The sequence below is a fragment of the Mesocricetus auratus genome, unplaced genomic scaffold, assembly GCF_017639785.1.
Source record: "Mesocricetus auratus isolate SY011 unplaced genomic scaffold, BCM_Maur_2.0 Super-Scaffold_100014, whole genome shotgun sequence".
NCBI lineage: Eukaryota > Metazoa > Chordata > Mammalia > Rodentia > Cricetidae > Mesocricetus > Mesocricetus auratus.
The window spans coordinates 25,867,157-25,880,761 of NW_024429197.1; the positions used below are offsets into that span (position 1 = coordinate 25,867,157).

A 13,605-nucleotide genomic window follows, 5' to 3' on the forward strand; every position below is an offset into this window, starting at 1 on the left:
TCTCTGATGGATGTAGCACTTGTTTTCTCATGTGATTTTTTTTGAGTTTATTCCACAAAGGTCACAAGGACTTCTCTGTGCTGGGCTCCTCAGGCACCAGGCTTACCATCCTATTTCAGGGAGATCCTGCCTGGGACGGTCAAATGGAGGGGAGCTACCTTCTCCTCAGCTCAGGACTTATATCTCCCGTTTCCATTCTCCACCTTTGGGCATCTCTTTGGAGCACAGAGGTAAGTCTGAAGGAGGAAAGGGTTTCTCATCCGCTGAGGAAGCTTGAGTGGCGATGATGCTGAGGAAGAGGAGGAGAAGTGGCAAGGAGCAGGCAAAAGGGTGGTGAGAAGGCGCACCTCTCTCAGTGGAGGAAGCAGTCTACAGCTGGCCAGCGTTTGTGAAACCCACCCCGTGTGGAGGTCGGCTACTGTTGGCAGGGAGCTGAGCGCTATGGCTATGCAAAGAAGAGGAGACTTGCTTGCAAAGCTTGACTGGGCGACTTCTCCTGGGGCACACAATGAGTCCTTTATCCTGAGATGTCTCAGCTTTCTCATCTGTCTGAGATGGGCTCTCCCACGTGGCCTGTTTCCCAACATCCCTGTGTCTTCTGTGCACCTGACCCCTTGCTCTCATGCTCGACATGGAGACACAGACCAATGCTATTCAAGGGACCAGCTGTCCTTGGCACTACTGGGGCAGTGTCAGAGAGGGCTTCTGACAGGACTCGTTTGCATGGGTCCTGCAAGAATAAGAGTGTTCCCAGCTTGTCTCTCCTCAAAGCAGGACAAGGAGCAGGTGTCTGTGGAGACCAAACACTATTGCTGTTCCAGGAGGTGCAGATGTGGAGGGTGACGCTGCCTTCTGCCTGTGCATGTGCGCCTGGGCCTCCCTATCTCAAACCTTATGGTGGACATGCCATAATGTAGCTTCCCAGGAAAGCCTAGTGGGTAGGTTTTTTCTTCACTGATTTTAAGCCACTAGCATTTGCTGAGCACCTACTGTGTGTCATGCCTGGTGTTAAGGCCGAGGGGAAAAAAGCACCATTCATAATATTTAGGTGGGCTTGAGAATTGTTTTTGCAAGGTCTAGGGATATAGCTGAGTGATGGATGTTTGCCTGGCATGTACAAAACCTGGGTTCAGTACTTGGAGTAGAAAACAAATAGAACTGCTAACTTTAGCTAAGCATGACTGAACACATAAGATCGGCCTAGGCTATGAGATCCTGTCTTAAAACAAACAAACAAATGCAATTGTTTTTGAGAAAAAGAATTCAAGCTTTCCTGGACGTTCTAAGACAGGGATAGGACAAGGGGGTGTAACTATGGGATTCTGAGCTGGTCTTTAGAGGGAGCATGGAGTCTTCTCCTTGCAAAGAGAAGTGGGGAGAACAGGAACTTCTGGGGGCCTGTCTGGAGCCAGGTGCTGGAGAGTCCTGGGTGGAGAAGTACGATAGGATGGTGTCAGCACTGAGCTTATCTGGAAAGCCACCTCACCTCGCTCATGGTCGCTTGTGCTCCTGACATAGACATGACAGTCGCAGCTGGGGGCCTCATCTGTGGTCAGATACTATGGCCAGGATGAAACAACCATGTCTGGCTGCAGTCAGGACCCTGGACCAAATCCCAGGAAGAGATCAACAAGGGAATAAAGTTGAGATGTTGTCCAGGGGATGAGCCCAGGGGAGAGACTGAGGCCATTGGGGCCCTGTGGGTCTTGCAACAATGCCAGGAGTGAGGGGATCTGCTATGAAGAACCTCATTGGAAGAGAAGGTAGGTCCAGTATCCCCAGGGACCATCTCTGGATCTTCTGTCTTGAAGGAGGGCCCTGGGATATGAGTATCAGGAGAGGGGAGGGAGGGACAGGAGGCAGTGCCTTAGCTCTCCTCAGTTCCCCGGCCTCCAGGCTTCAGCTTCTCCAGGGTTCTGGTCACAGTGGACAGGCTGCTACGGGCTCCTGGAGGAGACAGCAGGATGGAGATGCTTGAGTACAGACCCCTATTAATTGTCAGGTCAGAGAACCCAAAGAGTGGGGGTCAGAATGCTCCAGGATGCAGGGCAGAGCTGGGACAGGTGGGGAGGTGGGGAGTCCTAGGGATCAAGTACAGTGTAAGGAGCGCAGGACTCAGGAGCTGATGCTTGGCTCCAGTGCTGGTCCCACTGCCTCCTAGCTGTGATCTTGGATGTGTTATGTAACCTCTCTGCCTCAGTTGCTCCATGAAAAACAAACAGTGAAGTTCACTGTGGCACCTCCCTGCATGTGGTTGTGAGAACCAAGCTGCTATGTATGTAAAGTGGTTGGGGCAGCATCTGGAATGGGTCCTTCTGCTGAGTAAGCACTGGGGGAAGCACATGTCAACATTTGGGGCTGGCTTGCCTTGGAGAATTCCTCCCTGGGGTTTCCCAGTGTGGAGGACAGGGTCAGGAGGGGAGAAGATGCCCAGTTTCAGGTATCATTGCCAAGAGCCAGACTCCAGCACTGGAAGAAGAGTGAAGAGTAACCAGGGTTTGAGGCCCAAGGGGTAGGAGAAGGGAAAGTAGGGGGCCCTGTGTCTCAGTGTCTATTCTGGGCAAGGTAGGGAAGCCCTAAAGACAAATTGCTCACATGGAAGCTGACCCAACATCACTACTTCCCTGGGCTGGGGACTTCTCCATGCCTATGACCCCCAAGGTTCCTCCCAGGACCTATAAGGCTGTCCAGTCAGAGAGCAGAGACAAAAGACAGACTCCAGACCTTCAGGCGCTTACCTTCCTTATTGCTGCTGTTGTGAGACCTTCCCTCCCCATGGTCTGGTGCTGAGTTTGGATGGATTCTTAGGTTTCCTGCAGGATGAGACCACCCCAAATTCCCATTTACTGGGTCATTCCCAAATCCAGCCTGGTTTGAGAAAGGAAGTTCTTGTTGTCTAATCTCCATCCAGGGCTGTCTCCATTCTACTGTATTCCCTCAGGTCTCCCATATTATCTATCTGGGGTGGGGAGGGGCAGGAGAAATGAATCCTTGAAGGAGGTGGCAGTGGTACTATATCTGTCTACCTACCTACCTACCTACCTAACATGTATGTATGTATGTATGTATGTATCTATCTATCTATCTACCATCTATCTAATTATTGAGAAAGGGGTTTCTCTGTGTAGCCCTGTCTGTCCTGGAACTCAATGTAGACAACACTGGCCTTGAACTCACAGAGATCTGCCTGTCTCTGCCTCCATAGTGCTGGGATTAAAGGCGTGCGCCACCACTGCTCAACCACAGGCGACAGGGTTTTAAGGAGGGAACTAGGGATATGTGAAGCTGCACAGGACTGAGTGTTGGGAGTCTGGATGTAGGTTGTGGAAGTAAGACGGGAACTATTAAGAGGTCATGGGACCCAAGGGGAGGTAGAGGGTCTTTATGGGGCTTGGGGATGAGAGTGTCATCTGGAGATCGTGGAGACTTTGTGGGAGTGAAAAGTGAAAAGACTCTTAAGGTAGACAGATTCCAGAGGTTTAGCTATGTCTGTTCAGGCAGCTGACTGGATTCTGCTACTCTGTTGCCATGGTGACACTGGCACACAGCACACACACACACACACACACACACTCCATTATGCAGCCCGGAGCAGTCTCACACATGGGCATGGTCAGTGACAGTCACAGGTTTGCACACAAAAGGGACTGCACTGTACTTGTCAGAGGGTCTGTGGGGGAGGAACTACTCACCTAGTGCAGGTAGGATGTGGTCCAGGTTGAACCGAGCCTTCAGGAAGGGGTAGGCGAAGATGAGGAGCCCTGAGGAAGGACACAGAGAGTGCTGGGAGTGGGTGGTTTGTGAGGTGATGGAGGAGGGTGGAGGTGCAGAGGATCAGGACTGTGGGTGTATAAATAGGAGGGGTGTGCGTGCCTGTGTGTGTGTGTGTGTGTGTGCGTGCGCGCGCGCGCACACGAGCGCATGTATGTAGATTCCAGCACTCAGACTCAGCCCTGGCTGGAGATTCAGTCCCTATCTGGGGAAGGGGCCACAGGTTTGCAGGTTCCTGGCTGACTGTTTAGGTGAAGAGCAGGTTGGTTACTTTCCTTCTGGATCAGCTGACACCAGTATCACTGCCCTTCCCCTCCAGCTCTCTCCTCTCTCAAGACCTTTAGAGTGGCCTTCTAGGCTCCATTGTTGCTCCTTCCCACCCAGACTGTCCCTGCAGACCAAGTGTTTCTGGAACTCAGTGCTTGAAGCTATGCCTGGAGGGCCCAGCCTGGAGTTCTAGGTTCTTCTGGGATAGTGGGGTGAGAGATGGCATTCTACATCAATGGGCCTGGCCAGACAGACAGACAGAACTGCTGCTGACACCATGGAGAAGAGGAGGGTCTTTTGTCTGAGCTGTGACTCCTCCCATAAACACGTGATCCCACCAGGTAGCACGGAAGGTGTGAACACCCAGTCTATCCTTCCTTGTCACTTGCAAAGTTGCTCCAGGCTGGCTCTCCTTCCTGAATGCTGAGGTTGTAGTACTTACAACTTTCTCCCCAACCAATTTCCACTGATCAGTCCTGCCCCCCCATCTCTCATTTACCTCCCCAGACCCCTGCTTCCCAGGGAAATCTCCCCCCCCCCACCTCAGCCCAGCACCTGCTCACCAAGTCCAGCGGCACCAAGAAAGATACCACCCACAGCAGCAGCAGCCTTGGACACGGAGACACCAATGATGATGCTGCCGGCCACCAGGCCGAGGGCCACACAGGCCAGCTGCAGGCAGCGGAAGTCTCTGGTGCTGATGGGGATGTCCATGCAGGACTACCAGGGCTCTGCTTGCAGGCCTCCCGGGAATCTTGGTCTTCTTGGATGGATGCCTCCTTGTTGGAGTGCCACATCCAGGGTGGAAACTTCTGGGCTGTATATCTCTGGGCTGCTAACTCTGGGATGTATCTGCAACCTTATCCCACAGCTCTCCTAGGGGCCCCCAGTCCTAGCTTGACCTCCTCACCCAGTTTACTCTACCACCTGTGAAGGGCTGTGATGCTGGAGGCCACTCTCGGGGTTCCTGCCTGGCCACATTTCTATTTGGCCAGGGTTGTAGGGAGATGGGTCTGCTCCATGAGGCCCGCCTCTATCAGCTACCACCCGGGACTCGAGGGAGCTGGGCCTAAGTTCTGCTGAAGACTTTTGTCTCAGCTCCGTGACCCTGCTCAGTTGCCTTGGAGCTTGGGCCTATTAAAGTTTAAAGAAATGCAAGGTGGGGTTGGGGGGGGCGGGCCTAAGAGCATAGGTTTCTCAGAGGTGCAGGCAGCAAGGTGATGAGTTATTTACGAGACTGTAATGTGAGCTTCTGTTTGGGTCTCTGAGGTCCAATGGGCAGATAGCCAAGGTTCCACTGTTGGTTCCTGAGCAGGAAGCCTAGGCTTATGGCTTCCTATGGTGCTCAGGGGGTAGGGATGTGAGGACACTCCCCAGTCCCGTGCTCAAGGATGACCACTGGCCTCTGCCCCTTGGCTCAGTGGTACACCTGAAGCCCTGTTTGGAGACACGGAAAGAGGGGGAATCCTCCAAGTCCACTCTCTGCCCTGTCCCTGCCATGCTTCTCTTATCATCCTGTCAGCTGCTGGCCCAAGAGAGGTCTCAGTCCAAGCCTTGATCTTAAAAAGCCCCATTTACCTTAGGCGGGCACTGGTAGCACCAGTTTCAGCTGCCAGTAGGATGAAAGGCTAAACCCTGGTAATTCCCGGCTAGGAAAGCAGAGGTAGTAAGTAGTGAGTTAGGGTAGGGTTGGATGGAGGAAGTGGGTGAGAAGTGACATGAAGCTGAGTTATGATGGGGACCTTTCAGCGTGAGTACCTCTACCCAACCTAGCTGAACAGGTCAGTCTGTTTGGAGGATCCACCAAACAGTAGGAACCCAGTCAAGCCTTGTCCCGATTCCTGTCCCTGTCCCAGAGCCTAACTCTAACCCTTGTCATTAATTGCATTCCTGGACCTATATGGATCAGGGTTTTCCCAGTCTTAGAGCATGTTCCCTGCTCCAACCTGGGGACACTTCCCAAGGCCACGTTACTCTGCACAGAATCCCTTTTCATTGCCCATCTCTCACCACTATGCCTGCAGTCCGCACAGCCTCAAAGTCCCCTGCCTGCACTGCATCTCCCTCCAAGCTCTTTCTCTCCTTTGGAGCTGAGCATACATCTGGTTCTTTCTGTCCAGTAAATCAAGCTCTCCTTGTCCCTCAAGGCCTACATGGACAGTCCTTCCTGAGCATGCCTGGGCTGCCCTGCCACCCCACCTTCAGGACTCCCTCCTCTTCTTTGTTCTGTCTCTTCTGGAGACTGAACCTTGCAGAATGTCATGGTCACAGAGACCTTGGATACAGGAGAGAGCTCTGGGCTTGGCCCTGCACTAACCCCTTGAGTCATAAGGGAAAAGGACACCAAGCAAGCTCTGTAGGGAAAAGGGACCAGCCAAAGAAACACACTTTGGCCCTGCAACCAAAACCAAAGAAATGTACCCTGACCCTGAAACCAGTGCCAAAGGAACACACTTTGTCCCTGGAATCAGAGTCAGTGAAAGAAATGTACCCTGGCCCTAAAATTGGAGCCAAAAGGCTAAAAAGGACCAGAGAAAGAAACACACCTTGGCCCTGAAAACCAGAGCCAAATCTGACCCTAATCCTGTGCAGAAAACTAACCAATCCTTGAGCAGGAGCTCTAGTCAGTCTGAGCTCAGCATTGAAATGGACCAATCCCTACCCTGGAAAAACTTCCCCCACCCCCAAGAATCCCTATAATAAACCCTGGGTCTGTTCAGCTTTTGGCTGTTTGCCGGCTGTCCTCTGCCACTTTCCTGGATTCTTCCCTCCCAATAAACCCCTTGGATGAGCTTTAGGTGAAGACTTCTTTTGCATCGGAGCAGAGACTGCCTTGGGCAGAGCAGAGCAGGCAGGGCTGTAACACTTTGGCTGGGGAAAGTTTCCCCTGGCACTCGGCTCTCCACAAGCAGAGCTGAACTGTAGCAACTTCGCCCAGGAAACCTTCTCCTGCCGGAGCAAAACTGCTACACCAGGCAAACATCCCCAGCTGGAAGACCCTTTCCTGCTGGAAAAGAGCCGATACACTGGGGAAGCCTTTCCCTGAGGCAGGGCTATAAGCTGCTATGCTTACTGCGGCCTGTGGTAGTCCTTGGCTCCCGAGCTCCAGGATACCTTTCCATCTGAGCTGTGTAACACTCAGTATTCTGTGACTCCTGAGTGCCAGAATACCCATCCCACCTGATCCGCCTGAAATGCCTATGAGCTACATTTCTACCAAGTCTTCTCTTGCTGTAGAGTGGGAGAAGGGCTAAGGTCCCAGGGCCATCTGAGGAGAGACTCAGCTGGAGGACCGTAAGCAGAGATTGGCCCTCAGGCCCTATAAGGATGGTGCCCCTGAAGGCAAGTTTTCCCACCACCATCTCCATGTTCCCAGAATAAGGACGGAATTGTCCTCTAATTTGGCATCAGTTTATACCCCATGTCCTTGTCATTTGTAGAGCATCTCCGAGAGCTAGCTTTAGAAAGAGCTGTCAAAGTCAATGGCCATGAATGCATGTTCCCTCAGGAGTCTCAGCACCATTCACAATGCCTTGCCTTCCACTCACCCTTAAGTGTTGCCATCACTAGGGTTAGTAGGGTCAGCACTGGCTCCTCTCAAAGCCAAGGCTGAGGGTGGCTCTCCCATACTGTCAGCAAGACTGACCTCCTGGGCTAGGCTGGGCTTTCACTGCTTGCTTGTCTTACATCAGACACTTGTACCAGTTACTGTACCTCAGGCCAGGGGCAGGGGTAGCCAGCCTTGTGAATTCCAGATTCAAGAACACCCTGCTCTTTAAAATCCAGAGACCGAATTCAAATTTAGACATTTTGTTTGGCAATGTAGACGTGCTGGGGAGATGACTCCATCAGTAAAGTGCTTGTTGTGTAAGCGTGGAGACTTGAGTTTGATTCCCAGGACAAGCATTAAAAGCTGGGTGGTGACATACACTTATAATCCCATTGCTGTGGAAGGCATAGAAAGTTAGGTCCCTGAAGTTCACTGGCCAGTCGATCTAGCTGAATCAGTATGTTTCAGGTCCCCACAAGAAACTTCATTTAAAAAAGAAAACACAAAACAAAATTCCAGGATGGATGGCCCCTGAGTAGTAACACCTGAGGTTGATCTCTGGCCTCTCCATACATGCACACACATGTGCAATGCACACACATGTGCGCATGCATATGTGCACACACACATAACTACACATGCAAATATGGAGAGAGAGGCTCTCCTAGACTTTCTCCAGTGTATGCTGTGACAGTCCCTTAAGAAAATACATGCTGGTCCCTCAGTGATTTGCTTGAAGTTATAGATGAGTTCAAGGGAGATGTCCGAGGAAGGCAGTGAGTTGCAGCAGCCCAAGTTCCACGAGTTCCCAGCCCTTCCAAGTACCAGAGTCCTTCTCATGGGCGCATGAGTTATCCTGGAGCCACAGGACTCAGAGCACAACTAAGCATGGCACACACTAGGTCCCACCATAGCATCTCTCCAGTCTCCCAGCAAGGCAAAGGCTGAGAGGGTGTGTGCTTAGGGGTGTCTGCCTATGGCGGCTGTCTGCTATGGAGGTGTCTATCCATGCCCTTTCTTTCTCAGAAGCACCAGGTCCAAGTGTGGGTTGAGTATGCGAGGGAGAGTGGTTGAACAAGCTCCAGCTTGGTTTGGTTCTATTTATTTTCCATGGAGGGTGAGAACCCTGGAACAGAGTGTGATTAATTTACTGGTCCCTTGGGGGACAGCACTTTTCTTGGATGGTTCAGAAGCTGAAGTCAGGGAAGCAGCTTCCAAGGCAACTGCTACCATGGAAACAAGAATGTCAGCTTTGTAGGGACCTTGCTCCTAGGGTCCCTCCAGACCTGAAGCGGCTGGAGTAGTTGGCATGAGACCAATGTAAGCTGTCTGTGGAGCTGGGTCTGGTGAGGGGCAGTGGACCAGGAGGGAGAAGAGCCCCAGAGGTCAAGCAGGTGGAAGCCCCAAGACTTGATTATCCCATGGCCAGAGCTCGCAGGGTTCAATTGAACTAGTACTGGGGCTAGACCAATGTCCTCTAGCTAGATGTGAGAGACGGGGCCTGATGTCTGAGACACTCTAGGTGGCCGGGACCAGCTCTCTCTTCCCAAGATGGAAGGCCTACCAGAGCAAGCTGATAGTGCAGAGACACAGATGTTGACAGCCTCTGTCAGCCCCTCAAAGCTGGCTCCCTGAAGACTACTGCCCAGTGGGATCCCTAGAGCTGCAAATCTGGCTTTTATCATGCCAAGCGTCAACATCTGGGCAAGGCTCTACCATTCAGAGTTCCCTCAAAACACTCACCACACCTGTCTCTATCCAGCAGAACCAGGACATCCAAGGCACCCCAGTGAGTGGAGGTACAAAGCAGACTAGAACCCAGGACTTCTAGCCTCAATAGTAGACTGTTCCCTGGCACCTCAGTTGCCTCCACCCCAGGACAGGGACCCAGCACAGAGCGGTAGGCAGAGCAGCCTCTCAAAATAAGGATGTCAGGGGCCAGAGACCTGACTCATCTCAAAGTCAGATCAATTTGCATAGCGGCTCTCAGAGGGCTCCATGGGCAAGACGAGGACAGCTTCTTTCTAACCTTGGTGTTGTAGCTTTATTAATCCCCCTCATGAGACAGGGTAAGTAGAACCAAGACAACCAAAGAGGAGGGACCACCCACTGGCTGCATCTGGAACACATGACTCTTCACTTTCACTACTTTGTAACAGCTTGGTGAGGTAAACACCACCATCCCCACTCATTTAGAGCTAAAAAACAGACTCGTAAGTAATTTGTTCAAGAAAACAAAGCCATGAGTGGCTGAGCTGGACTTGCACCAAAGCAGCAAGGCTCTGGGTTCTAAGCCTCTCTGGAAGGAATTCAAGTCCCACTATTCATTCCTAGCTATACAGTTCTGGGTCATCTACTCTTACTTTGTCTGCCTGTTTTTCATGTCCAGTGGGATAAAATAATACTATGTACCCATAGGGCAGTTGTGTAAATGAAATGCCTGTAAACTCCTGGGAATGGACCTACTACTTAAATGTACAATTGCTAGCACAGCTGAAGCTGACAAGCCAATGGTAAAACACACCTTTAATCCCAGCACTCAGGAGGCAGAGGCAGGCAGATCTCTGTGAGTGCAGCCTGGTCTACAGAGCGGGTTCTAGTACAGGCTCCAAAGCTACACAGAGAAACCCTATCTCAAAAAAACAACCAACCAACCAACCAACCACAAAAAAACCCCTGAAGCTGGCATAGTATCATTTAAACAGCTGACCAAGGGAGAGGGACTCACTATGTGGACCAGTGTGAGGAGGTTGGTGGGAGGGCACAGCTTGAACGAAGGCCAGAGGGATGAGAGCCTAGGGTCTTGGGCTGCAGCAAGACTGGGGATGGTAATGGAATGTATATGATCTGGGAAGGGCCTGAAGACATCTTCCTACTGGGGTCATTCTGGAGGACTGACTAGGCCAGAACTTAAGTCCGCAGACAGAATTCATTTCCTAGTTCTGGATGTCCAGGGGTTTGGAGCCTTTGGGCCATTCTGTAAATCTGCCTTTCTAGCTAGCCTCACTTCAAGTGGATGAAGGGTTGCAAAGGGAAGACGTTCAACCATGCCTTCACAATGTGCATTCATACTATGGGATAGGTGGTAGCCCATGACCTGGCCCTAAGCCCATCCAGATCCTTCTTGACACCTCCTTGGTCTTTAGTCTGGCTGTGGGTGGGAGGCACCATTTCTCTTTGTCATCAACTCTTGTAGGACAAGTGCAGTCCTGGGCACACAGCAGGCCCTCAATAAAGGCACAGTAATGCTTTAGACAGAGAAATATGGTCTTTTGTGGGTGGGTACAGGGTCATCTATCATAGCTCCTTTCAAAGTCTGCTTGTGTGATGATTGTTGACCAAACTGCAACCTCTTTCTTGACATACAACTGTTAGAAAGCAGAGCCATTCATTGTAGAAGTGGCGTTTGATGAATTTCATCTCATCTACAAACAGAAAAGCAAGGGTCTCCATCTCACCTTGTGGATCAAATGTGCTATTATATTTGGGAATTCTTCCCATAATCTCACTAGGCTTAGCCCCCATCCTGGAGGCCTGCCTCCTCTTCAAGTCTGTAGTTGAATAAAGGACCACCAAGGCTGCCACAGATGGAATTTTAATTTATTAAAACAAACACAAGTTAAGAGAGAATTTTGGTGATTGTGGTTGACTAATGTGTGTGTCACATATGCAAATCTGTTTTCTTTATGTGACTCCACAGCATATCTGACAATGGCTGCACCTCCATGTCTGGGGCAGAGGGCACAGCATTCCTCAGAGCAGGGCAGCAGGGCGGCCTATGGCCTAGCTTCATCTCAGGCACAGCAGTCTAACTGCCCTGGGGTTGTGCCTGTTTCCACAAAAGACCTGGGAGAAAGCAGCAGCAGACGAAGACACCATCTCTAGAGTATTCGTCATTGTAACAGCTTAAAATCAGTTGGGTCTGTGGGGAAGAGGGGATTAAAACCCAAGCACATGGAAACCCTGCTTGGGGAGGTCCATGGGCTTGCAGCGGGAGTTTGAAGTTCTATGCTTGTTGGAAGACATGGTTAAAAGAGCAAACATATTTTTAAAAAGAGAAATAATACTGAGTCTAGCAGCAATCCTAAACACAGAAGATGATAAATGAGGAACACATTTCGGTCACGGCAAAGAAAGATTATGTGCTTCTCTGTGCTACAGACTGGAAGACTGATCTGGCTCCCTGCCCTTCCTGAATTGAGGGGATGGCTTTGCTCAGCCAGGGAGAGGACAGGCAGGGAGGACATCTGTAGGACAGAGGAAGGTGGGAGGATCGCCAGAAGGTGACAGTGCCGGGAGAGAAGAGGCATGTGTGTCGCAGCCTCTGTCAGCTCCTGGAAGCTGGTTCCCTGAAGGCTGCAGCCCCAGCAGCCCCCACTGCCGGCTGGATCCGGGACCTGCACACAGGGAGCACGTGGAGCCCAGCGAGGAGATGTTCTGCTGCAGGCGATTATGCAAAGTGACAAGCGATTGCTTTCCTTTTCAAAGGCAACCCCACTGGAAAAAGCTTTTCCTCTAAGGACCCAAGGGAAATGGGGGATGGGTGGGAACCCATGGAGCCTTTGTGGATGGAAAGGCCCACCTGGAGCTGCAGGGCCGGTCCCTCTGCCTGCTTCATACTTTGACCTCACAGGTTTCAGGGGGCTTCGCCCGGACTGGCCTACAAGATGTGCCTGCAGTGGTTCAGAGCCCCATGGGTGTTGAACATGGGTTTGCATCTCTGCTTCGTCCAGCCTGGGCCAGGGCTCGCCTTCTTGCCAGGCGAGATTTGGAAGGAGGGGACAGCTTCATGGAGCAAAGGCCCGCAGTAAGGGCCTCAGGTTCCTCAGCCAGTTCGCTCTCCTCATGCTGAGACAGCTGGCGGTTAAGGGCAATTGCCTCGGCTGCGAAGAGAGTCAGGTCCATGGTGCTGCTGTTTCTGTAGGGGCCAGGAAAGGCATAGAGAAGAGGGCAGCAGGCTTGAGATCAAGCAGGCAGGCTGGCAGACGCACCCACTCACAGCTGGGTCCTACAGTCCAGCAGGTTTTCCTGGGTCAGATGCTCTCTCCAAAGCCACTTTGCCTGGGTTTGAAACCTTGCTTGACTAAGATGAGAATGGTCTTTGAGCCTCATGGGCTGGATAGTCCGAGCACCCACCTCCAGGTTCTTCCCAAGCCAAGATGCTGTACTTGTCTCTGTTTTCCTGTGGGGGAGGGGCTCTGGTACAGGGCCCAAGCTATTTATCTCTGTGTTCCTAGAACCCAGCCCAGGGCCAGCATCTGCCAGACACTTTGGGTCTGTTGGATAATCATCTAAGAGGGACCCAGGGTTTGGCACTTGGAGGCATCTGCAATAGCTCAGTCAGGTGGGAAGCCAGCTGTGTGAAGGCAGCCTGGGGTGAACAAAGGGAGACTATTCTGGGTAGCTCCTCCTAAGAGCTGCAGTGGTCCAGAGCCCCATGGATGCTGAACATGGGTTTGCACAAGGTTGGGTCCTTAAGGGGGTTCCTGTTCAGCTTAGCTCCAGTTCTGTGGGCAGAGCTTGGTAGGAATCTATCTACAGCTGCTATGGGTCCTAGCACAAGTTAACTTGAGCCCAATGATTCTTCCCTTTTCCATCTCTAAAATGGGGACTGGAAAACTTAAGTTTGTTGTAAAGACGATGGCTACAGCACAGTCACGGACTGCAGGGCATTTCAGTTGCTGACACACGCACATGACTGTATCACTCTGATGTTTGTACACTATGAAACTGTATTTCTCTCACTCCTGTTTTAAGTGCTGGGGACTGAAGTCAGGGCCTTGTTGATGCTAAGCCCATGTGCTACCTACCCCCTGGACTATGCCATCAGCTTTAAGGAACTGCATTTCTCTCATTACATCTCTCAGGACGGACCCTGGTCTTTGAGCAGCAAATGATCCACAGATAAGGACCATCTTTGTGGGGTAAATGATGATTCATAATCATATTCAAGTGGGGTTTGCTGCAAAGAGAGGCTGAGATGAAGCTAAGAGAAGGATCCATGTGGAGACTGTCGA

The 13,605-nt window shown here is 51.5% G+C and overlaps 2 protein-coding genes across 10 annotated transcripts in view; both read right to left on the reverse strand.

Annotated features, from left to right (window-relative positions):
• Window positions 1-1,271: 1,271 nt before the first annotated feature.
• Kncn (kinocilin) lies at window positions 1,272-4,752 on the reverse strand. Of its 3 annotated transcripts, none has more exons than XM_005072221.4 (4): window positions 4,602-4,752; window positions 3,693-3,761; window positions 2,739-2,813; window positions 1,272-1,947 (listed from the first exon to the last, which is right to left on the reverse strand). In XM_005072221.4, the coding sequence occupies exons 1-4, from the start codon at window positions 4,750-4,752 to the stop codon at window positions 1,868-1,870; spliced, it is 375 nt and encodes a 124-aa protein (XP_005072278.1). In that variant the 3' UTR covers window positions 1,272-1,867. The 3 variants fall into 3 exon arrangements, with proteins under 3 accessions (XP_005072278.1, XP_021083981.1, XP_021083982.1); XM_021228322.2 differs by having other exon boundaries at window positions 2,739-2,846; XM_021228323.2 differs by lacking the exon at window positions 3,693-3,761.
• Window positions 4,753-11,167: 6,415 nt separating this feature from the next.
• Mknk1 (MAPK interacting serine/threonine kinase 1) overlaps window positions 11,168-13,605 on the reverse strand; it is a 39,495-nt gene continuing 37,057 nt past the window's right edge. For all 7 annotated transcript variants that reach the window (XM_013114936.3, XM_021228371.2, XM_013114940.3 and 4 more), the window contains one exon: window positions 11,168-12,506. In XM_013114936.3, coding sequence (XP_012970390.1) covers window positions 12,272-12,506 — 235 coding nt within the window. In that variant the 3' untranslated portion in view covers window positions 11,168-12,271. The remainder of the gene's footprint in view (window positions 12,507-13,605) is intronic.

What these genes read in the sequence shown, in the direction of transcription:
- Kncn (XM_021228322.2), bottom strand. Translation starts at nt 4,752, where the DNA reads ATGGACATCCCCATCAGCACCAGAGACTTCCGCTGCCTGCAGCTGGCC. An exon ending in TCTTGGTGCCGCTGGACTTG is followed by an intron (nt 3,762 to 4,601) that starts GTGAGCAGGTGC and finishes GTCCTTCCTCAG; the next exon opens with GGCTCCTCATCTTCGCCTAC. An exon ending in CCACATCCTACCTGCACTAG is followed by an intron (nt 2,847 to 3,692) that starts GTGAGTAGTTCC and finishes GGAATGACCCAG; the next exon opens with TAAATGGGAATTTGGGGTGG.